The sequence below is a fragment of the Coccinella septempunctata genome, chromosome 5 (assembly GCF_907165205.1).
Source record: "Coccinella septempunctata chromosome 5, icCocSept1.1, whole genome shotgun sequence".
Taxonomy (NCBI): Eukaryota; Metazoa; Arthropoda; class Insecta; order Coleoptera; family Coccinellidae; genus Coccinella; species Coccinella septempunctata.
In genome coordinates this window covers 36,924,533-36,948,257 of record NC_058193.1, presented here as the reverse complement: position 1 = coordinate 36,948,257, position 23,725 = coordinate 36,924,533, and the positions used below count along the sequence as shown (strand labels likewise).

The following is a 23,725-nucleotide window of genomic DNA, read 5'->3' as shown; positions in this document are numbered from 1 at the left end:
TTGCCAATGGAACTTTTAAAGACCCAGGTATGGTAGACCACGTGATACAACCCCAGTAAAAGACGGTTTCTTAACTCTTTCGATGAAGGGACAGCCTCTCAGCACTTCTCAGCGCCTTTTCTGTTCAAGAAGTGAACTGATTCATCACAACGATGAGTTCTCAGATACGAGGATATATTGAAAAATTCTTAGCCTACTGTAGAACCAAATAAAATTTCAATGTCAAAATATTTTATTACTCGACATATTTTCCTCTTAATTGGATACATTTATTACAGAGAACCTGCAACGTCTCTAGACCTTTCAAAAAAAATGTTCCTTCTTGCTCTGCAAACCAGACCTCCACAGCTTTTAACCTCCTCGTTACGAGACAAATCTAGTGAATCCAAAATCCAAAAAATCAATCATGGTAACGCAATATTTTTTTTATGCATGGAACTGGTCTAGGCTAACTAGACATCCATGCATCCTCGTAATATCGATGATCTAGTGACTGTAGATAATTCGTTATGGATTAACTGTCAATCAGTACTCTGTCAGAGTTCCTGAATATTCCACATACCGCTAAAATGCACCTCTTAATTATGCGCATACATTATGGTCTAGCCGAGCTTCAGAACCGCATTGCCAGTTTGGAAATCCACGATTGCGGTCCCCTCTATTTGATTTACGTCCGTTGCTCAAACCGTTCCGAATTTTATTTCGCGGATAGGTATGTGGAGATGCAAAACAAGGCAATTTACTTAACATAAAAGAGGCTGGCTGTGGCGTTTTCCTGGGTGTCCGAGGCAACTCTTCGGATTCGAACAAATGTGCAGTGCCAGTTCGAGAAAAAAATTAATTATTATTTTGTGTCGGGTGTTGGTTGGATGCCAGCGTTTTTTGCATTCCGAAAGACATCCATGGTACTCTTTCTGTATAGATGATGGATGGCTGAACATGTTTCATTAACGTTTTTCAGGATGTTTCGGTTTATTTTTGAATATTTCAAGGCTGAAATAAGCATGGATTCTCAATTAGACTGAAGAATTTCTTATTGACTATTTGGGAATACTGCAGTGAATCTACATCGTAGAATTCAACTCCAGAACACTCCTAAGACGAAAAGTGGTCGGACGAAATGGAAATTGGGGCATCAAAAAACAACTGCGGTTTCTTTTGAATGTCCAACGGAATGCTTAAAGGGATGTTTATTTCTGGCTGAAATTGATAACTTCGTGGGATTTCGGGAAGACAAAAAATCGACGAGGCGTGAAAGCGAGGGAGAATTCATGGAGAGAAAATCATTTTGAAGAAAATAGGGTTTCCCGATTCCCTTCATCTGAATGAGATTCAAGAAATCGTGGAAAACTTAGAGGTGAAATTGGATCCAGATTTGGGAAAATGGAAAAGCATTGACGAACAGAACAGAGCTCCCGAAAGATGGCACCTGAAGAGCTATTTCCTTTCAAAAAACCAGAAAACTGACAGAATCGATATTGGGCAGTTATTCTATGAGAGCGTGAAGGCAATCATAAAAAATGTAGTGGTGCTACCCCATAATTGCAAGAGGGAAATATATTGCATCGAAAAAAAAAGACCAGAGCTAAGGAATCCATCTCTGCCTAAACCCATTCATCTGTTGCTGATCCAAAAAACAAACAGGTTCATCAGCTGGCCAGACGTTCGAAAAATAGGTTAATTTCTAATCTAGCAATCGACGACCTATACCTGCTCCCGCTGCATTCTGCCAAATTTATTATCTTTCTAACAATATAGTGTTGAAAATGTGCCGCTATAAATAAAACCGCTGGCACAGTTTCAATTCTGGGTTCACTATATTTATCTGTTGAATGTTTAGGACAAAACTCCCGTCCCTTCGCTTTCAAATTTGTTTTGCTATTTTTCCAATCTTCAGATTCCATCGTTGTGGTCGTAGATGCTGGAATACCGGAACGATTACGTTTGAACCTCGTCCAAATATCCGAGCTTGTTTTTCAGAAGCTTCAATTAATTTTTTTCATTCGACGAAATTAGTTCAGCGTAAAAATGACGACGTGTTCAACCTCGATGCAGAAGGTCGGACTCGTCAAGTACGCCTTTTTTTTACGTTGGATCGTTTTCAAGCAGGTGTCGGTTACTTTATTATTCTTTAAAAAGAACCAGTAGGCAGGGACAGAAAAATTGTTTTCGCTCTTCACGGATCGGTTAGCGAAAAATTGAAGCCTCTCATAAAATGAGGAATTCCGTTCATACTATACTGTATAACTATATACGAGGATGTATTGATATCTAGTTAGCCTAGACCAGTTCCATGCATATACAAAATATTGCGTTACCATAGCAACGAACAATAACTCATTAGAAGTGTGAAGTTTGAGGTCAAAAAAGTAAACCAAAGTTACGCAATAAATTAAAAGAAGGAAGATGTCCACCGAAATTGTGAAAATCGAAAAATTGAAGTATCGAGCCATCATAAAGTACCTGTATTCAAAAGGGTTAAGAGGTAAGGAGATTTACGAAGATATGCTTAATACCCTTGGTGGTCAATGTCCTTCGTATGCGACCGTGAAAAATTGGACTGCAAGCTTCAAAAGAGGTAAATTGTCCATTGAAGATGATGACCGATCGGGAAGGCCAGTTTCTGTGTCAGTCCCCGAAAATATCGATGCAGTTCATGACATGATTTTATCAGCCCGTCAAATTGGGCTAAAACGGATAACTGAAGCACTGATTTTTTCATACGAAAGCGTTCATCATATAGTTCACGTCAATTTGGACTTGAGAAAATTGCTGCAAAATGGATCCCCAAATGTTTGAATGGTGCAAGGGTAGAAGCATCGCGTTCGATCTGTGCTCGATTTGAAAACGATGTAGACTTCTTAAACCGAATTGTTACTATGGATGAGACTTGGGTACATTCCTATGATCCAGAAACAGAGCAACAATCGATGGAATGGCGACACTCTGGTTCTCCAAGACCTAAGAAGTTTCGTGTCCAAAAATCTGCTGGAAAAGTTCTTGCTTCAGTTTTTTGGGATTACCATGGAGTAATCATGATTTTGAATAAGTAGAACAACCACTTTATTTACTAGATTTGGTTCCATCTGACTATCAACTCAACTGAAAAAAAATTATAAAGGTCGTAAATTTTCTCTCCTCGTACATAAAAGAGGCTCCGAGCAACAGAGGGAACACGTGCCAACCGATTTCCTTGACAATACTATTAAAACTTAGGAACGACTGTTTCAAAAACGTCCATCAAACTGGTCGTCGCTGAGCCTAACCTACAACTCTTCAAGGAGAGAAATCCTTTCTTTGGGACTACACCACTGCGATATCCAAGAAGTACCTTGGATCTTAGCAAGAATATGACAAAACCTCCTCATTAGATTCCTTACAAGGCATTGGTGCCTCAACAAGCATCTAATGAGGATATGTGTAGCAAAAACTGACGAGTGCCTGATCTGTGGAGTGAGGGAAGAAGCAATAGAGTCTATAGCTTCTTCCCTCACTCGTTGGTCTATAGTATAGGGAAATTTTATCATTCCCTATCTTCCATTGTAAACGTCGCCGCTGCCAACTCAAAGGTTCAAATATCCCGACCACTTCTGATTGTTTTGAGAGGTCCATGTCTCCGCGTATGAAAGAATGTCAAATATCCTCCAGCATACGTTTGTTTGAGAGCTTGGTGCCGTATATTAAGACATGTTTTCGCCTTCATTCAACTTCTTGGCCGAAAAATAACGAACGGATCATCTGCAACCGATCCTGATGACATCATCGCAAGTCTGAACCCGGTGAACCTTCAAACGGTTCAACAAGGGGGAGTGAACCACGTTATTTCAATCGTTGTTACTGACCTACGTCTACGAGCGGCGTCTTGAGCCGATTTCAATTCTTGATGTCGCGTAGTAGAGTTATAACTTCAGCATGGCAATTATATTGGCGTTATATATCGTAAAAATAACTTCCAGAGCTAGTCTCAGGAATGTGTTTTCGTGGAGCTACACCACATTAAAATTAGCTCGCGGATGGTGTTCAAGGTTCGCGTACAGAGCAATCAACAATCGGTTTACTTTAGTTCGCCTCCGAATTTTAAAAAAATGCAGGTTCAAGAATCAAGTTTCGACAAAACGAATGTGGCAGTAGTTCCATACTGATCTCCTCCTGCACCTTGGAAATTTAATCATTTTCGACTTATTTTCTTCCAAATTTTACCAATTTAGGCTGTAGTTTATACAGGGTATACCAATTCGTCAACCATCCTTCATAACTGGCTACTCAGTTGGTTTTTCAAGAAGTCTTTAAACATTCCATTTCTTTCAAACGATTTCAGGTATTTTCAATCTCATTCTAGTTTTGCTCTCTCTGTTTTCTCTAGATATGACCTCAATTTCTAGTCAAATAGAAAAACACAACGAAAAAACCTCGAAATATCACCCGTCTGTCATAATAAGGAAATCAAAACGAACATGTAGGTGCAAAAGAAGTCAATGTATATAAAAAAATCGGCAGTATATCAATAATACATAAGTTACATATACGTAATAGTAAGTAGAATATATGTGGTACAAATTATAAGGAAGGAATAGAAACCTAATTCGTTGTATCGTGTCAATCCCATCTATGTTTCAAATGTTCTTTCTCCAGTCGTTTGAGTTCTTTCCATTTCTGCACGTTACCTGGTGAATTAGCTGAAAACACAAAAGTCAACATGGCGGAAATATCAACTATTCCAAGAAACGAACCCATTTTATTCAGTTTCCAAAAAACTGGAACACATACGATGACCGCATAAACGTAATACCTCCATATCCATTGGTTTTTTAGGTGAAATGCATATGGGAACTGCATAATTTGCGCCGCAAGTGTATAAGGGTATTTCATGGGTCTTTCTGGCTTCAAATTCAGCGCTCTCAAGAGACGGTCCTTGCTGAACATTTTCAGACGAGAAATGACACTTGTCAGAGAAGACAACTCAAGACCCACTGACAGTGGAGCATAAAATAATGTCATTTTTCATTAAGCCACTAGTAGATGAAGTGGTACTTTATAAACTTCATAAGTGTGGATGAAAAAAAGGATTGGTTTTAGGCATAATTAGGGTTTACTCTTCGATCAGAGAATCGCTTAATGCGTCAACCTTGAAAAAAGAACATATCAATCTGTCTACAGCCCGATAAAGGTGATTGCCCAACAAAAGCGCCAAAGTCCTGTTATCAATTTTTATGCAATTGCAAATAAAAGTGAAAGCCCGAATACCGTGATGCATTCTGGCATACAATGTCGAATATATCTGGATCTGTTTGAACGGGGCAGATAAAAATGATAAAACTTTTCTGGGTAAAGTTTATTTTCGACTTTGCTTTCAGAGATTAGGCCACACTGTGCAATATAACGAGTAAATGAATAGCACAGTGTATTTATTTGTAGACGTTATGTGTGTAAATGTGTTTTGCATCAGGGCCAGACTGGAGTAAACAGGTCTATGAGGGGCAATGCATCAATTCAAGGTTAAGCCGAATAGAGGTCTACAATGCAATAGCGCAAGGCGCAGCGGTACGCTGAATCGCGATAGTCCATCTCTTCTACAGCTCTCTCTTTCCTTGTTTCAACCTCTCCGCAACCTAGAGATATAGGACGTGATACCCAGTTTCATCTTATTTTAACATAGTGCCCATAGATCGAAAATTGTGAATATTAACACATTCAGATGCACACAAAACCAAAAACTCTCTCGAGTTATTTTTGGTCCTTCGAGCTGGATTATGAAATTTTCATAAAGCTCTTCATCCCCTAATTCCCAACGCAACCGTGTCGCACATTTCATTTAATAAAGCTTTCAGCACTAAATCCTTGGAGTTTGTGGGTGATGCACACTGCGTTAACAAATTTAGACTGACAGGAAAGGGAAGGGGGAATTCATTCATGAATATATTTAGTCGGCTGGGGTTGTTCAGTACCCTCTTTTAACAGGAAATGGAACTAAACGGATCGATATACGGCTATTCATAGAGGCTCGCATCAATTGAAATTTGTGTTTGAATAGACTGTATCACCTCGTGAGTTTGCTCGCAACTCATCTATATTTCCCAGAATATCAGATGCAAAGGGATGTTTTTCATCTTCAATTGATGTTTTCATTGGAATCTCTGCGTTCATCAAACATATGAAAGGAATTCCTTTGGTGAACAGAATGAAATGGAAAATTTCCAGTGTGGAGACGTCAAAATGTTTCTCAATATTCCAATGAAACATAGTCGTTTCAGATTTCAAGAGATACTTTCGAAACTCTTCGAGGAAATGCAAACCACATCCTACGAGTTATTCATCGTTTGAATCTAATCGTTCCCATTCACACGTAACTACAATTCATCACTTTGTCGACGGTTGTTGTTCTATTGAACTTGTACTTGACATTATTATTGTACTTTGTTTATTTACAGCGCGACAAACCTGAAGCATTGCAACTGCGCGCAACATTGTCGAAACAAACGAGACTTCTGAATGCTACATGGCCTTCCTGTTTACATTCGGGTTCTTTAGGGTGGCCAATGTATTTATGTGAATCTTTTGGAGTTCGAAAAGTTTCTGTAGGGAATCTACGTTGAGATGATCTTGTGAGGTCGTTGGAATACGCACACCAAGTAGATTCAAACATACACCTCCATTGATGGTTTCTACCTCCTTGAACTCTTGGGCGTGAGCTATAGACCAAGTAGCGAGCAAAACAGCTCTGATTTGGGGCACAATAGATCTAAAGGTCGCAGTACAATACAAACCCCTTCAAAATCTACAATCTACCACAATTTATTTGGGAACTTGGATGTGAGATATAACACAAGTTGGAAAGCAAACTATTCTAGATACGACCACACAAAACATACTCAAAATGAAGATGAGAAGTGTATGAAGTTTGTTTTTGAGAATAACCCACAAAAAATCCTTTTTCTTCATGTACACCCCTCCTTATGGCAATTACATGAGGGTCATTATGGCAACGCACGTTCAAACTAGTTTCCAAAAGTTCTCACAATTGCAATGAGCTCCCTAAGACCTTAAATCCCATGAAAGTAAGGTCAGGGACAGATAATAACTGAAATATCCTAATGATGGACCCTGTCGGGTTTAACTTGATAAAGATGCAGTTTTCCTCCAGTCTGAACGCGAAGATGATAGAAATGAGGCACCTGGTGGACTTTGATGACCTCCATCTCATCTTGCACTGACAGCGATTCCCAATATCAAGTCTAAGGACTCATAGCAGCGAGAGTAGCTGAAATTTCGTTGAAACTTTCACGATAGGCGGCATCGTTGCTTGCTAGCGCAGAAACCAGACTCTACGCGCATCTCATATAATTGTAGATGTCCTTGAGACCATATGTACACATACACATACATAGAGGAACGAGGGCATGCATATCTAACTAATCGGGTACAGGCTGCAGTCGCTTGGTGCATCTCGCGCTAAAATATACCGGGAGTTTCGTCAAACTTTGTTTGCGACCTCAATTTATAGGTGTTTGTGTGCGGCACTTATTAGATGTTAGAGATGTATTGTAGTACTTGATTTTGTGCAGTGTTTCGATACCGATTGGATGAATGAAGCCGTTTGTTTATATAGTCTTTCGTTTTGTGTGAGTATCGCTTGTTTACAGCCATAACTTTGGAAAAGTCGAGATAGGAAAGTTTGTACATTGTTTGGGAGTCATGTTTGTAAACTGGAGGTATCGTTAAGCTGAATTATTATAGGAGTTCGTGATATAGAGATAACTTACAGTGTGAGGTGAAGTACCGTGATATTATGTAAACAAATGGGCTTTTGGACGTGCCTGAAGCTTTTTGCATCATTGTAGATTGAATTTTTCACTCTAATAGTTTTTTTGCAACCTCATTAACCTCTTCATACGATTTGCTAACCGAAGATATAGCATGGCTTGATGTTGTATAGCTTCAGCACTGATTAGCTTATTTGCATTGCTTTTTGCTGTAACACATTAGTTTGTAAGATGTACCTATTGCTTGTTTGATGAAGAATAAAATCAAAGCTCACATTTCTGTAGTTTTCATTGGTGTCGCATGCTTTAGAATAGATAACCTCTCCTTTATGCCTTGCAAACTCGATTCAGGCAACCAGTTGGCAAAAATTACATCTTGCACATGTAGAAAATGATGAGAGAAAGAAATCTACTCCCGAAGAGAAGGTCATTGGATAGGGGAAGCACTATGAGAAGAATCATTGATTGTATGGGTGCAAAAAACTGTACTATGAAGCCGGCAAAGAAGATCTTGCATTTTATAATTGAGTCGAATGGAAATTGTGAAAAACTGACTCGATATTCTGTTAGCACAAGTGCCTAATGAATTACTTGTAACGAAATGAAAATGGATTTCTGGATTCGCTGTAGGGATATTTGTACTATTAACTGCTTTTATCCATAGTTCATGTTCCATCAATGAAATTGAAATGAGCCACCAGAAAGATTGATATATTTTACGCGGTTCTCATGCATCCTAAATAATTGGGTTGGCACAATCAAACGCTTGTCTTCATTTATGTCATGTAGTGTGATAAAATCGATTTGTTTGCGTTGAAGAGCATGGTACCTAGAAAAATAACAATGGTTTTTTAATAGACACTTACTGAAAGTGCCAGTTTCTACTATCCACACGTGTGAGTAGACATGCCAAATTATTTGGCGATAGAATGGATGTTACAAAATGTTTGTGCAGTGCAGATTGGAGAAGCAAAAGACAGCTGAACAATGATAAATCAGGCTGGAGATTGGGATCGTCCTCCTTTATATATTCAAGTTTTAATTGGGAGTTGGAGTAAGCTTTATGAATAAAATTATTGTATCGCTGGATAGCAGAAAATTATCACCATCAACCAACATCTATCTTGCTATAAAAGCCAGGGCTATTAAATTATCAGGGGTGGAGAAATACCCTCACGTGTTTGAAGAATCATATCCAATGGAAGTTCCTTTTCATTTGAGTGGAAAGTTGAGTTCAATCATTGCCTCCAGGTGAAAGCAATTGAAGAAATAAATTCGTACTCTTCATCTCATTTTCCACGAAATGAGGTTCGAACAACAGGGGAATTCACGTTATTTCTCTCTCTGTCAGATTCCAACATTCCACGTTGAAAATTATGAACCGACAGGTGAACTTCATCGACTGGCATAAGCCTCAGCAGAATTGTAGGTTTTAAACGTCGTTCCTCAGTTCCTTTCTCCATAGCTTTGTGCATTTCTAATTGCATCGTCGGTAGCAGCGGCTCAAGGCCATTTCAATTGACTTCGTCCGTTGTTAGTTGCAGCCTGCATCTTGTTGCCGTCCAAGAGTAGGCTAGAGGCTATTAAAACTGTCTGCTATTCCACCACTAACCTCCGGTGTGAATAGATTATTAAATTTGAATTTAAGTTCTAGAGCTCTGCTCACCAAGGACGGCGTTTCTATTCAGGGACAGGACTTTTGTTCCTTTTTCGATCGTTGTGGAATGGGTAGGCGATTTTTGGTTGACGCACTTGATCATCTCTGCTAACAAGCTAGTTAATGTCGATATATTGCAGTTTTTCGTTGTGTAGTGGTATACAGTGATCTGAATAAGGTCACTTGCTTTACTTTAGCTGTTTATCATGCTTTTACGTGCGATAGTATGAACAAAATTGTATCCTTGTAACTGATTCGAGATACAGAACGTTGAGGGGTTGTTTTTTACTAAATTTGAAACCTCCACTGCGTTTTGGTTGTATTTGGAGCATCTCCGCTTCAAATCACAAGATGAAATATCGATGCATGGCAAAAACTATTTCTAGTTGCTTAATTATATCTACATCAGGACATAAGTTGCAAAAATTTTGGACTTCTAATTAGAAATGATAAATCAGAAGTCAAAGATTTGAAATGAGGGCACGAGCAATAACTCATTTTACGAATTCGTTCTGCAGAATATTCCAACATGGTTATCCGAGTTGTTCACTGTTTGAATATGCAAACTTCATTCAGATCGTCTCATGATTCAAAAGTTTGCCTTCTATGATTTCCTCCAACTTTATTTTATTTCATCTTTTTATTTTTCAGGATCAACAAGGCCCATATAACAGTTTCTATGTGAGTAAGAAAAAATTATGACCTCTTTTTACTATTCATTAGATCGGTCCTCGAAAATCTTCCTATTCATCTGAATTCATTACGATAAGCTGGAGATTTGTATGAAGACGTTACAAATATTACAGAAGTTCGTTATTCCCAAGAAAAAATTATCGAAATATTGGAACTGTCACGAGTTTTTCAATACTATTCGAGCTGGACTCATATGGTACAACTTATTACATGAGTAGCATTTTAGCAGAGCTTTCTATGCATCCCTCCATTTTAGAGACCAGAGCTTTGAAGTTATTTATATAGAGTGAGTTTTTGACTTTTATTTTGATTTTAATCTTTCGTAGCTGTTTCACTTCTGGAAAAACAAGATTACCTTCAGAATAACTAGCTAAATATGGCTAAATTCAGCCATACCTAATTTTCCAAATCTCACAAATACTTTCTAATTTTCCAACATCAAATTGTAGCAGATGCTTGAGCTCAAAAGAAACACTTTTTCCCATGCCGTTTTTTCCGATTCCGAGCTATGCTACCCCTGGAGAAACAAAATTCTCTTCAGGATAACAATCTAAATCTATGATCCTACACATCTGTGGATCTTTTACAGAGGTGCATTCACCCAAAATACCCAATTTTAGGAATATCACAGAAAATTTTTATTTTATCAAATTACTCGAAAATGGCGCATTATACGAGAAAATAAGAATGATACTTTTATTTCACAAAACGTTCAAATATTCATTGAATAGCGTCTAACTCAGTTTCAAGAGTTGGGTTCATTGAATTTTTGGTATTTTCATGGAACGTAATGGTCACAATGAGGAAACTGGAAGACGTGGGTGATGTCTTGTGTTCGAAAAAGATTCATGGAATGAATGAAAAACTATATTCCGAAATTTATTTCATTCGATAAAACCGTTTTTGAGATAAAACTAAAAATAACTTTTTTTTCTATGGTTTTCAACAGCCTGTATCTTTTAAACCGAGGCGATTCGGAAAAAATGGTGAAGGAGAAAAGTGTTTCTTTTGACCTCAAGAATCTACTGTTGAAATATTTGTACGAGTCAAAGACTGACATTTTTGCATCGATTTCCATCGAGTGACCCACGCTACATTCCGAGCAAAAACCTTCAAACTTCGAGAAATTCAGGGAGGGTTATTCCTCGCTTCTGAAGCCCCATTATTGGAATTAATCTCAACTATGTCAGTCGTCGAAAAATTGGAAGACATCCGTCATCGATCGGGGCGCTATGAAATATGCCATACCACTGGTGGCATATTTACAGAGCTACGGCTCGGTCACGGCATTCCGGCTCAAGTTCTTGTACACGGAATCCGGCAATTAGAATTTTATTGCTTATAATTTTTATCGATTTTCCAGTCGCCTACATGAGGGCGACCACATACACTAGCCCTGATAAGGTCGGTTTTATGGGCCGTAAACGGTGTTCATTCCTATATAATGCCAACGGTTAATGGAAAACCAGCAGACGATATTATTTTCGTTCTTCAGAAGTCATAACTCTGTTATTAATACCCTTCCTAAGCTTGTTAGAGGAGTTATTAGGTTTGTTCTAAAAGGATTAGAGTTACACGGCTAAAGGGGGATGGGAAAGGGACAGCGTTGAGAGCCAGCTGAAATATCCTTAAATGGAGAAAGCCCTACATTTGGACGTTGAGCGAAGTAAAATTCAAGAAACAAAGAGGCGCAAATCTCCAACAAAGACCCATCGAATATAAGGCCTTCGGAATAATAGGATGGGTAAAAGAATTCCATTATTTTTTGGGAAATTCAAGATTTGATTAGACGTGTTTTGGATCGTGCGATTTAGGAAGAATTCACCCTCTTGTTTTATGATTTGTAGCCATTTTGAGGGTAGATTCATAAAGCGACTCTCTTGGAAATCCCAATTGGATCAGACGAATATAACAGGAGATCTCCCAGATTGAAAATTGCAATTTTTGAAAAATGCCATTTCCAAGATGAAAATCCAAATGAAAGGAGATAGGCTTTCAAAACTGCTCGCAATAGATTCCGCGTGTTCGAAAACCTATATTTTCATACCAAAATTTCAAATATCTGGCCCTGTTTAGGAGAAAATAATTTTTTTTGTTTTTCCACTTTTCATTTTCGAGTTGTCTTCGAAGAGCTCTCTGGAGTGCAATTTTATATCGAATCATCAACTGTTTGGTTTTCTAGAATCCTCAAAACAAATTCTATGCACCGTATATCCTAAGACAGTAATAGAACATCCTGATTTTCAGACATAGTAGAAAATAGGTCATTTCAGGGGGGTCTAACCCCTTGCTCATTTTTGACCCAAAAAATTTAGATTTTCGAAATCGAGTTTCTGTGCTAGGGTGGAAGCCTAGGCAACGCTGATTATAGAACTGGAAATCCCAATTCGATCAGACGAATGTAACAGGAGATATCGCAGATTGAAAATTGCAATTTTTAAAAAATGCCAGTTCCATGATGAAAATTTAAACTAAGAGGAATAGGCTTTCGAAATTGCTCGCATAAGATTAAGCATGTTCGTAAACCTATATTTGCTCACCAAAGTTTCGTATATCTAACACTGTTTACCAGAAAATCAAATTTTAATTTTTCCATTATTCAACTTTCGAGTTAGGCTGTATCTGGCAGAAAAATTATAGTAGATTTAAAAGTGATATATACTATGAAAAAGCAACCTTTCTAGTGATAAATCTCGACATTTTATCCACACCGGCGCAATCGTTCGATCTTGAGGAAGTTTAACTGACCCCATCTTTTTGGGAATTTTTCGAAGGTCATCTTTAGAGTGATTCATCTTCTAGGAAAATTATCGTAGATCCAAACGTGATAAAAATTCTGAAAGAGCAACTTTTATAGTAACAAATCTGAGAATTTCATCTATCTTGGCATAACCGTTCGGTCTTGAGGAAGTTAAACCTATATATCCTACATATGAAGTAGCTGAAGTCATCATTTTCAGTTTAACAGAACCACAAAGATTGAGTCGTTTTCAGCCTGGAGCTAAAAGGAGGGTCGAAAGTTGACATCCCTCTGGAATCATATTAGAATAGAAACCCTCATTTAACATTCTGTAGCTGAAAATATGGAACGTTGGCTTCGAAATGTCAAATGGAACTTTACAAGCTTATAAAAAATCGACCTCAATTGAAATTAATGACATATACATTTATACATCTCGCATGGAGGTACCTCCATGCCTCTTCTCTCAGCTGCATTCATTCGATTAAAACGTGACGTCACCCACATCATTACCAAGGACAAGCAGGCCTCCGTTTCAATCTGCCAATCTCCGACAATTACCTTATTATTTCTGATGGTTCTGATGGTCGTTCATACATGTGCATCCTGAAATCACGGCTCAATAAGGCCTCTGGGCATATACGAGCCTGGCATTATCCATTCATTCCACCAAATTTCAATGGATGTCATTCGCAATTACAGCATCAGTCGGTTTGTGTGTACTTAACTGACTGGCTGGCGGATCCTTGGCTGTTGTGTAATTTTGAATGCTAATAAACAAACACACAATGACCTAGCTAGTTTTATGAGGTAAGAATGCTCTCCTACAAGGTCGGGTAATGCAGTTTAATTGGTGCAGAGGACGTATATTGGGTCAGCATTGAAACTGATACTTGAACGGCGTTATTACATTAACGACATTCCATGAGTGTCAACCTCACTCCCTTCTAGTTACAAAAACTTGAGAAAATTATTTCATGGCCAACCGACTGCTAAAATAAATGTGAATGCAGTATAAGTATAGATAGATGAAATTATTCTCCTTTCATTTTTTTTTATGTGGTGTCTGGTTTTAACGGCGAAGATGGGCATAAAGCCTTTACGGAAACCTACCGCAATCTTCAAAGCTGCCGACTCAAAAGGGAGTGGAGGTTACCCTCAACTGAATCAGGTCATGTCATGACCTACTTCCAACCGATTCCAGGCGCAATTTTAGTGGGAGTATGGTGATTCCTGGCTTGTTATCCCTGCTGGGGCGCTGAAAAACCTGAATTTCCAGAATGATCAAATTACATCCTTCAAATTCGATAAACTCTCGTATTTTGTACGTGTAGGTTACTTTCCCATCTAAATCAAGAGAGCCATTACGACATTTCCAGTGATGGAATAAATATATAGTACGTCAAAGGTTATCGCGTTTAACGGGTGTGGGCGCCATCGTTTACAGGGCGAGTCAGTTACTGATAGTTTGTTCGCACATGACCTAGGACAACCCACACACTTGGGTCATACGTCTGCATCACTCGCATTTGTTCGGCTTCAACTGACTGGGTCAGAGCTGTCCTATACAATCTGCATCGAGCCACTTACCGCTTCAATTAGCCGAGTGTTAAATTTCCGTCGACTTCGAATGCGGCAGGGGGATTTGATAGGTTCGAATATGAGGAGATACCGTTGGAATTTTCACAGTTTGACTTTTCTGACCGATAAACAATGTTTTTCACACTTATAAACGGTGTTTTCAAAGGTGAGGCTTTTTTTCGACAGAAGGTAGAAATCTATATACTCATTAATTCAATTTAAATTTCGTTTCTATAAGCATACACTCTATTTCCTTGTTCTGTAAGGATTGTTAGCGAGACCTAAACCAAACGGTTGCAAAATGGCGAAAGCGCATAAAGATTCTTCATATTCAGCTCAAATAAATATTTTTACTTCATTACTATCAGGATTATGAACTTATTGTATTGTATTAACATGTTTATTAGGGTCCAGAATTTTCCTGGAACTCTGTTGTGAATTCTCTTACATTTTTTCAGGTAAAGAATTTGTGAAACTTCTCAATGTCAGTCCTTGACTGATTTATTCAGTTCAATATATTGAGTATTAGACCTTCTATTTCGGAGGGGATTCCATCTCCTTGCTGACCCTTCAATGTCCAATGACACTGAATGCTTCTACTACCATTCTTCAACCGTGGAGCAATATGTATGGTATTTTCCGACATTTTCTTCTAGTTCAGAAAAGTGTGATCCAATTCCTTCATTGTCCCAGACAGATGAGCTCATCGCAGGTGTAGGCACGTCACCGATAGACTGACTCATTTGCATTTCACTAGGTTGGAGCGCTAGCTCGTCAACAACGCTGCAAAATTGCACATGGTCTCCCGTCTGCAATAAATTTCATCGTTCGTGGTTCGACACTTGAACTTCGCATCTGTCTGGTCGGACGGAAGCTGTGAATTATGTGAATTTTTTCGAAAGCGCCTAGATGCAATTCATAAAATTATGACGGATGGCTGTTGTTGATGATCATTGTTGTCGTTTCCGAAGCGATGCTCGCTGGAATTCTAATTGGAAACGCAACTGTTATACAGGGTGTTCCTAAATTGGAGGTACAAATGAACACAGAAGAGATTCCTTCAGTGATTTTATACTCGCTATTTCTAATAATGAATGTGTCTTGATCTTGTTTTGATGCCAATCCAAAACTTTGAAGGCCTATATCTCGGAAACAAAACGTTTGCCATATTGTGTTTATGGGACTTGTTTTTCTTGAAACTATTTAAGCAATCTCTCCTTTTCGTTTGTAGCTCCAATGTAGGAACACCCTTTATATAAAGGACGAATTACGAGGATATATTGAAAATTCTTAGCCTACTATAGAACCAAACAAAATTTGTCAAAATATTTTATTACTCAACATATTCTCCTCTTAATTGGATACATTTCTTTCAGCGAACCTGCAACGTCTCTAGACCTTTCAAAAAAATGTTTCTTCTAGCTCTGTAAACCAGACCTCCACAGTCTGGAAGAGTCTCGGTAAAAAAACTAACTGTTTTAAATGGGGGATTTCGAATTTGTTCAAAGAAACAGATATATTCGAACTTAAAGCGTATTTTGAACTGAAAAAAATCTGTTTCTCGTAAATAAGAATGGGTTTTTCATAGAAACAAACGCTGCAGGACTTTTAAGTTGAAATTTCATCTCCCACCGACATCAAAATAAGTTGACGGACGTGAATGCGTCAATTTTGCGACTGCTCTTCTGGATGCTGAACGATTTTTTTAATTTAAAGTGGGATGAAATCTAGTCAAGGTCCAAGCGTTTGTAGCATTTCGTTACGCGTGGTACACGTGGAGAATCGCAGTAAACTGCCACACGGGAAACGAACAGGATATCGTCGAGCGCTCTAAAATGTGCCGGATCAAGGCTCTCAACCGGCTAATTACGATCTGAACTGGTAATCAAGGTTGCGATTTCGAAAATGATCGATGGCAGAGAAAAGGTGAACTCGTGTATTGATTGAGCTACCTGAATCGTGACGGCAGATTGGCTATCGGCAGGACAAGGTGCTCATTTGGTATTTTGAACTCGTTCGAAGCCCCTGCTCGACAAGAAAATAAAAAAAAAATATAGGTACAGGTTGAGTCTTTGACTCGTACTAATATTGCAACAGTAGATTCTTGAGGTCAAAAGAAACACTTTTTTCCTTTACCATTTTTTCAGAATCGGCTCGGTTCGAAAGATACAGGCTGTTGAAAAATTATTAAAAAAAAATATTTTCGGTTCCATCTCACAAACGGTTTCATCGAATGAAATGAATTTCGGAATATAGTTCTTCATTCATTTGATGAATCTTTTTTAAACACAAGATATCACCTACGTCTTCCAGTTTTCTCATTATGACCATACCGTACCATAAAAATACCAAAAATTCAAAGAACCCAACTCTTGAAACCTAGTTGGATGCTATCTAATGAATGTTTGAACGTTTTGTAAAATAAAAGTATTCTTCATCGTTTCTCGTATAATACGCAGTTTTCGAGTAATTTGAAAAATTAAAAACCCACCATGAAATTCGAAAAATTGGGTACTTTAGCTGAATACAACTCTGTTTAAGAGATCCACAGACGTGTAGTGTAAGAGATTTAGTTAGTAATTCTACTGTTGAAATATTTGTACGAATCGAAGAGTCACCCTGTATATTTCGTTAAAATCATTATTTGGAAGTGGATACTAACCCTAGGCTACAAGTGTTGCTTCCTCTATCCAAACTATCAATCCAAGAATTTTTCGTTTCCAGCTACTTGCACAGGAAGGACAACTGAATTAAAAGTTTTGCATAGAAAGACATCGGGATATTTGTATTCCTTCTAGTCGTTAAGAAGCCTCAATTCTCGAAGATTTTCTCTTCCATCTGACAACCCTGCCCGAAGAGAGATCTCTCCCGGGCACGCAACAAAGCTCATCTCGCGAATGAAGGACGTGGATCGGAAAGTTGAAATTTATACAAGTTAGTGGAGAATGTGTCGATGTTGTGTCGAGGTTACGAGGCAATGTGGCATGCGCAGCCGGCTGCACTCTGGCCTATGGCACAAGGACGACTGATCTGCTACGAGGCATAAATAGGTCATGCTTTGTAACTGGAACGGGGGTCCAGGTTCATTCAGTAATGCTCAGAAAATTCCTGGAGAGGAACGAATAGCTGTCGTCAATTTTCCACTCATATTTAATCTGGAACGAAAGCTGCCTTGATGAGCGTTTGGTTAACATGCTTTTCTGCATCCCCATGTCCAAAAAACTGTTTCATCGTGTTATCGAGGCTCTTTGAACATTCCTGACATTTCCAGGAAAAGGCTGACGCCTATCAGTATTCTCCATCGAAATATAGAAGGCGCACAGGGACCAGGAAAAACTATCAGCATAAGAAGCAACCCTTGTCCACTTGGGACAGTTTTCGATTCAGCTGAATGAATGACCAGTTGGAATTGACGCCACTTAAACCAAAGTTCTTAGTAAATTCTTCACCTCTTCTATGAACCCGTAGCTCATACCCTGTCAACCTCGAGTACAGCAAAACAAACGAACAGCTCCTCGTGTGTACTTACGATGCAATCTGCAGCTAGCTCGGGAGTGGTCTATTTTCTATTCGACCTACTTCGGTGACCCATTTCCGAAGGGTGGTGGTGTGTTTACGTCAAACGTGTTGACCTGGGCTCAAGGTGAGGCTTCGAGCATCAAGGGGATTCAGCGCATTGATGAGGTTAAATCATGAGGTCGTTGAGTGGTTTCATCTCCGAGCGGCCCTGTTTGTATCGAGTTAAAGTGCGAAGGACGAATACGTCTATATTTCTGATATTCTGCAGCGTGTTCTATTTCTTTCTTTCCAGGGTAGATGGGATGCGACACAAAGAGGCTAGATTCTTCCCTTGACTCATCTGTCTTTTTTTGATATCGTTTTCTCGAAGCAAAACCGTAATTCGACCATTATGAGATAGTTTTCCCACCATTTACCTTCTTGATGGTCCAAGAAGCTGCGGATTTAACATCTTGGAGTCCAGAATCGATGTTGATCTCTGAGATTTGTAGGTTTTGAAGATACCATTGTGTCTTCCATCAGAGCTGTTGCTGTCGCTGACAAACAATGGCAAGGCATACTGTCATCTGTCCTTCCTCCAACAGAATCCTCACTCATTGATTTTTGCTGACCCATTCTTATTAGGTGCTTTCTAGGAAGACAGTGCTCCTGTAAAGAATCCATTAAGGAGGTGTAGCATATTCCCAAGGGACTTTTTGGATTGTTCCTCCAGAAGAATTTCCCTTCGGTTTTTTGCCTCTCTTGAAACTTTTCTTGTTGGCACATCTTCCCATAAAAAAGAAAGAGTTTGTGCCAGTTTTCTGGCAAATGTTGGCCCGAGAAGAATCTAGCTTTATCCCAATATCCTATGTATGTATTGTACAGGATGAACACATGAATATAGAGGAATATTTATCACTTAAAAATATATCCTGATGAACGTTGCCTTGCCTGTTGTATTTGTTGGTTTTCTATGCTGCGAATACCATTCTGTTGACGATCAAGCTTCTCCGATAATGACTACAGCAAACTTGCTCGCTTACGACACGGATATCCGGCTTTTTCTTGCACATCCCGGGATACCCAATAAACAACTGCATCGGGTTTTTCATCCAAGGGGAAAAAGAGAAGGGACGAGACATCCTCTCCGTCTGAAGACCTAGTGCAGGTCCCCTGTGCATTGAGACGCCGAGTTATTCACAAAACGGAGGGGATATGAATTGCAAATGTACTTTGTTAGGCTCTTATACATTCGCATCGCGATGCAAAAAGCATTTGAGATTCCCGTCGTTACAAAAGAAAGCATTCCGCGAATAACAGTAATGATCAACTTCTCTGGGCTCCTTCAATACGGAGTTATTAAGCATTCTTGCGTCGTTATTATTGTCAACTTCTATACCTTGTTTGCCGCGATTCCGAATGCGAAGGACGCTCTCCGCTGTTCTGGAGGACAGAATGGAGTACGATGGGGATTTTCGGTTCCTTTTCCTGAATGGTCTCATTACGGGTCCTTGTACTGTCTGCGGCGATGGGGTCGGATCGTCTCATCTGCTCGTTTTGTTCTTCTTGGTCGAGAAATTTGCAATACTGAATTCTTCCCAGATTTTAATATTCCAGTCTTCTAGAAGTTTCATCTGCCTGTTGGAAATTCTCATATTCATGTTTCTTGAATATGAGCTTAACTTTGATTTTAATATTCATGAGGGAGGATTCATCTCTTTTTGGATAGTTAAAGATTTCACCAAACTGGAAACTCAGAGATGACAGTAAGTTCGACAATTGGGGATCAGGTTTGTTAGACCATCAGCTCTGTTCATGTATCCAGTGGCATGTCTTATTCCAGCTCCTTGGAAAAAAAATTGGAAATTAATATAGTTGGACTCTTAAAGAACCTGTCAACCACACTACTTTAACAATTGCTGAAAGCATTCATCTTACACGATTGGTTTATGAAGGGATGAAAGTTTATGGAGGCTTCTCTCATATGTCTGCTCTCACTGGTTGAGGATGTTAAGTGATCTTAATGAGCTTGTCTTACTATCTGGTATTCATATATAGATATTCTTTTGAAATAGAGTGATACAAACTTTAACAATCCCAAAACAATGAAGTGGTTGTAAAGAATTGGCAACAAGAGACAGATCCGAGAAACTGTTCCTCGTTCCAGATCTCAGTGTATGCAGAGCAGAAATGTCAAGGTGGTACCATACATATCTTCGTATGATACATGAAAACAGAGATGAAAACCTCAGAAGTTTCTCTGTCTGCTCGTTTGTGTAAAGAATTAGCTGAAATCATTATATTGAAGGACATCTCCTTCATAGAACAAAATCCAAAAACTTCTTCCTCATCTTCCAAGGCTTGCAGACTGTCACCTGTCGGCGGATATGAGGTGGTACGATGTACGGGTAACCAAAGCAGAGGCGTAGATTTGATGGTTCGAGTAATAATCCTCTAGACCCATTGAGGAGGGTATCGATTTTATTGACGTGAGCAGTGTTGAACCAAACAGAGCAACAGTACTCATCAGTAGAAAACCTGAGGCCAAAGCTGCCATACGAAGTGTGATGGCATCAGCACCCCATAAAGAACCAGCTAGTATCTGAAGTGTATTGTTTCTCGATTCCACTTTCTCTTTTTATCTCCAAGATTATGTTTGAAGGCTGCACGAAAGATGAATTTTGAGATCGCAATTTCATAACGTGGAATCCAGGACAGGTAGATATTACATGATCTATTCCAAGCATCGGAAAAACAGCCTGAACTAGCATCATTCTGGGTTAAAGCACGATCTATCCTTACTGATGAAGAGATTTACGAAAACTCCCACTCTAATCTCCCGAATGCATCGCAAATCCCGAACTAAAAGTCGGATATTATCCCTCTGCCATCTCTCCCCTCCCCCCAGTCGCTCATAACTGTGACGTTTGCTTCCGGCAAACATCACTTCCGGCAAACATCACTTCCGGCTTCGGCAAATCCTCGACGCCCGGTTTTAATCATGTTTATTCTGAAACGAACTGACTGCGCCGCTGCGGTGTCGTGTACTACGAAAAAGAGGCTCCTGGGATGAATCGGAAGTAGGTCGTAGCCTTCACAGGGTTCAGAGGTCGCAGCCAGCGGCTGCAAGTGAAACGGGGGTGGGGGGGGATCGGGGGGCAAATGTCATTGCTACGAAACGGTCGATAGGAGCCACTACATAGCGTGGGATGCAACCTTACGGAGGATTTGGTTTTCCCGGTTCCCCGGGGAGGTTATGAATTAGTTTTATGGGGTTGGTCTGGCATTCGGTGAGGCATTATAAGCTGGAATTTGTTCGGTTAATGGCGGACGAACTGCCAGAGCGTGTACCGTTTTCTGCTAGCAAACGACTATGGTTATTCAGAGGGGAACGCGGAATGAAAGTTTGGTACACGTTTTGATATATTTCAACTGACAAATCATCAAAAAACCCCTCCCAACCCTTGGTCGTATAGTTTCTGAGTATTCAAAGTCTTACTGCTAAACTGGAAAACAAATCCCATGTCAGATATCAAATAGATGGCAATTCCAAGGATCAAACCTAACATATCCTAACCTACTTCGACCTGAATCGAATCTTTACCATCTACTGGTCTACCAATAAATCAGATTTGCCACTGGTAAGAAACTGGTGCCAATACAGAAGCTACACCTCGTTATTCCTGATTATAAATCGGACTACCGATTGCCTAGCAAGGTATCTATCCATTTGAATATTCAAATGATTTTATAGCTCGTTCTGGAATGATTAACCGCCAAGCGGCTATATTTCTCTATTAGGTCTGAAATATAATTACTTCGACTGAGATACACTCATGTTTTATCAGCAGTAAACTGCTTGGAGACGTCATACACAGAATCATTAGGGTTTCTAATCGATAAACATCTAATTGACTAGTATAGTGTGTATTCAATTATGCACTAATATTTCATTATGGTTTGCAGATATGTGGTGAGTATCTGATATGATCACCAGAGAATTTATCACGAAGTTCTGATGCGATATATACAAGTTGAGTCTTTGACATGTACTGATATTTTAACAGTACATTCTTGAGGTCAAAAGAAACACTTTTTCCATAATACTCATTCCGATTCTGCCTGATAAAAAAATATAGCCATTTTGAGTTTCCATAATGAGCTGTGCCACCCCTGGAAAAACAATATTGCCTTCCAGAATAACTAGCTAAATCTGTGACACTACAAATCTGTGGATCTTTTCAACAGAGGTGTATTCAGCCAAAGTACCCAATTTGTCAAATTTCACAGATAATTTTTAATTTTTGAACATCAAATTACTGGAAAACGGCTCATTATACGAGAAAATATAAAGAATACTTTTATTTTACAAAACGTTCACATATATTCATAAGATAGCGTCCAACTCAGTTTCAAGAGTAGGGTTCTTTGGATTTTTGGTATTTTTATGATACTTAATAGCCATAATGAGAAAACTGGAAGACGTGGGTGATATTATATCTTGTGTTCGAAAAAGATCCATCATATAACTGAAAAACTATATTCCGAAATTCATTTCATTCGATGAAAGCGTTTGTGAGATAGAACTGAAAATAGTTTTTTTATGGTTTTTCAACAGCCTGTATCTTTTAAACCGAGCCGATTCGGAAAAAATCGTAAAGGAAAAAAGTGTTTCTTCTGTCTTCAAGGATCTACTTTTGAAATATTTCTACAATTCACAGAGAGTTTCATAAAACTTTGATTGTCCGATCAACGATTTGACAGTCACTCGATTTCTAAAACGAAATCACTGAAACCTTTTCATTTCTGAATATATTGAAGAAGAAGCAATTGAGAATAATTGAATGGACGTATAAACATCATAATTTGATGCGAGAATGATATTCTGAATGATCATAACTTAATTATCGATTGAAAGCAAATTGACGTCTATTCGTCAATCAAGTGGTGATTCCCCGATCAAGCTTTATGTAACCCGGAGTTACCCTGTATGTCCAGTGATCTGTTTACTACATACACATATAGGTAACAATGGGCTGTACTTTCCTCCTTATTTAAAAGATGAGTGATCCCCAGAAGCTGGACCAGACGTTACAAGCCAACTTTTATAGCACAGTGCAGAATATGAGACTTGTCTTTGGAATCCTTCATCTGGAAAAATATACTGTCGTAAGTTTTGCAAGGCAGAACGAAGCATTCTCTGTATTCCAGGTCAAGTTAAGTACTCGGAGGAAGAATTCAAATGTCCCTATAGTGGAACAAAAGATCCAAGTGGTCGCAGTTACGAAATATTGACCCTTGGTTGCAGGAAACCAAGTCCAAATCATGCCAATTGAAGACTTCTTAATCTTCTTAGCCATTTCGGATGGTAGATTGAATCTGGAACAAGCAGAAATCGATGCCGAATCAAGGGATGGAGTTAACGTCCCCCAATTTAATCACCAAAGCCCCATGAGGGCCGTCTGGCTCACCTAGACTCATTCATCATGCACCACGTCAGAATTATGGACTCGATAACCCTCCAGACGTCCCAGACAAAGCTGCCGAATGTCGTTCCCGTTTCCAGGAATGATCGAATCAGGCCCAGAGTAACACCTTTACAATATCGAGGATCGGGGGGTTGCAAGGGGGGCAGTCTAGACGTCGGAGGCGGCGCACGATGATGCGGTAGGCCGCCGCCGGTGCTGCAGGGCGGGGGTGGCGGTGCAGGGGGCGGCAGCTGGCAAGGACGAGGTCGGGGAACCGAGAAAGTGAAATTGCGACGCGCAAAAACTATATAGCTCGCGGGTCCAGTGC

The 23,725-nt window shown here is 39.3% G+C and overlaps 2 protein-coding genes across 3 annotated transcripts in view; one reads left to right on the top strand and one right to left on the bottom strand.

Annotated features, from left to right (window-relative positions):
• Positions 1-23,725, top strand: part of LOC123314189 (ecdysone receptor) — a 103,521-nt gene that overhangs the window by 26,499 nt on the left and 53,297 nt on the right. The gene's annotated exons all lie outside the window — the stretch shown is intronic.
• On the bottom strand, positions 4,580-4,982 carry LOC123314192. Its single transcript, XM_044899319.1, has 2 exons — positions 4,731-4,982; positions 4,580-4,676 (listed from the first exon to the last, which is right to left on the bottom strand). Exons 1-2 carry the CDS (start codon positions 4,921-4,923, stop codon positions 4,597-4,599), a joined length of 273 nt encoding a protein of 90 aa, XP_044755254.1. The 5' UTR covers positions 4,924-4,982; the 3' UTR covers positions 4,580-4,596.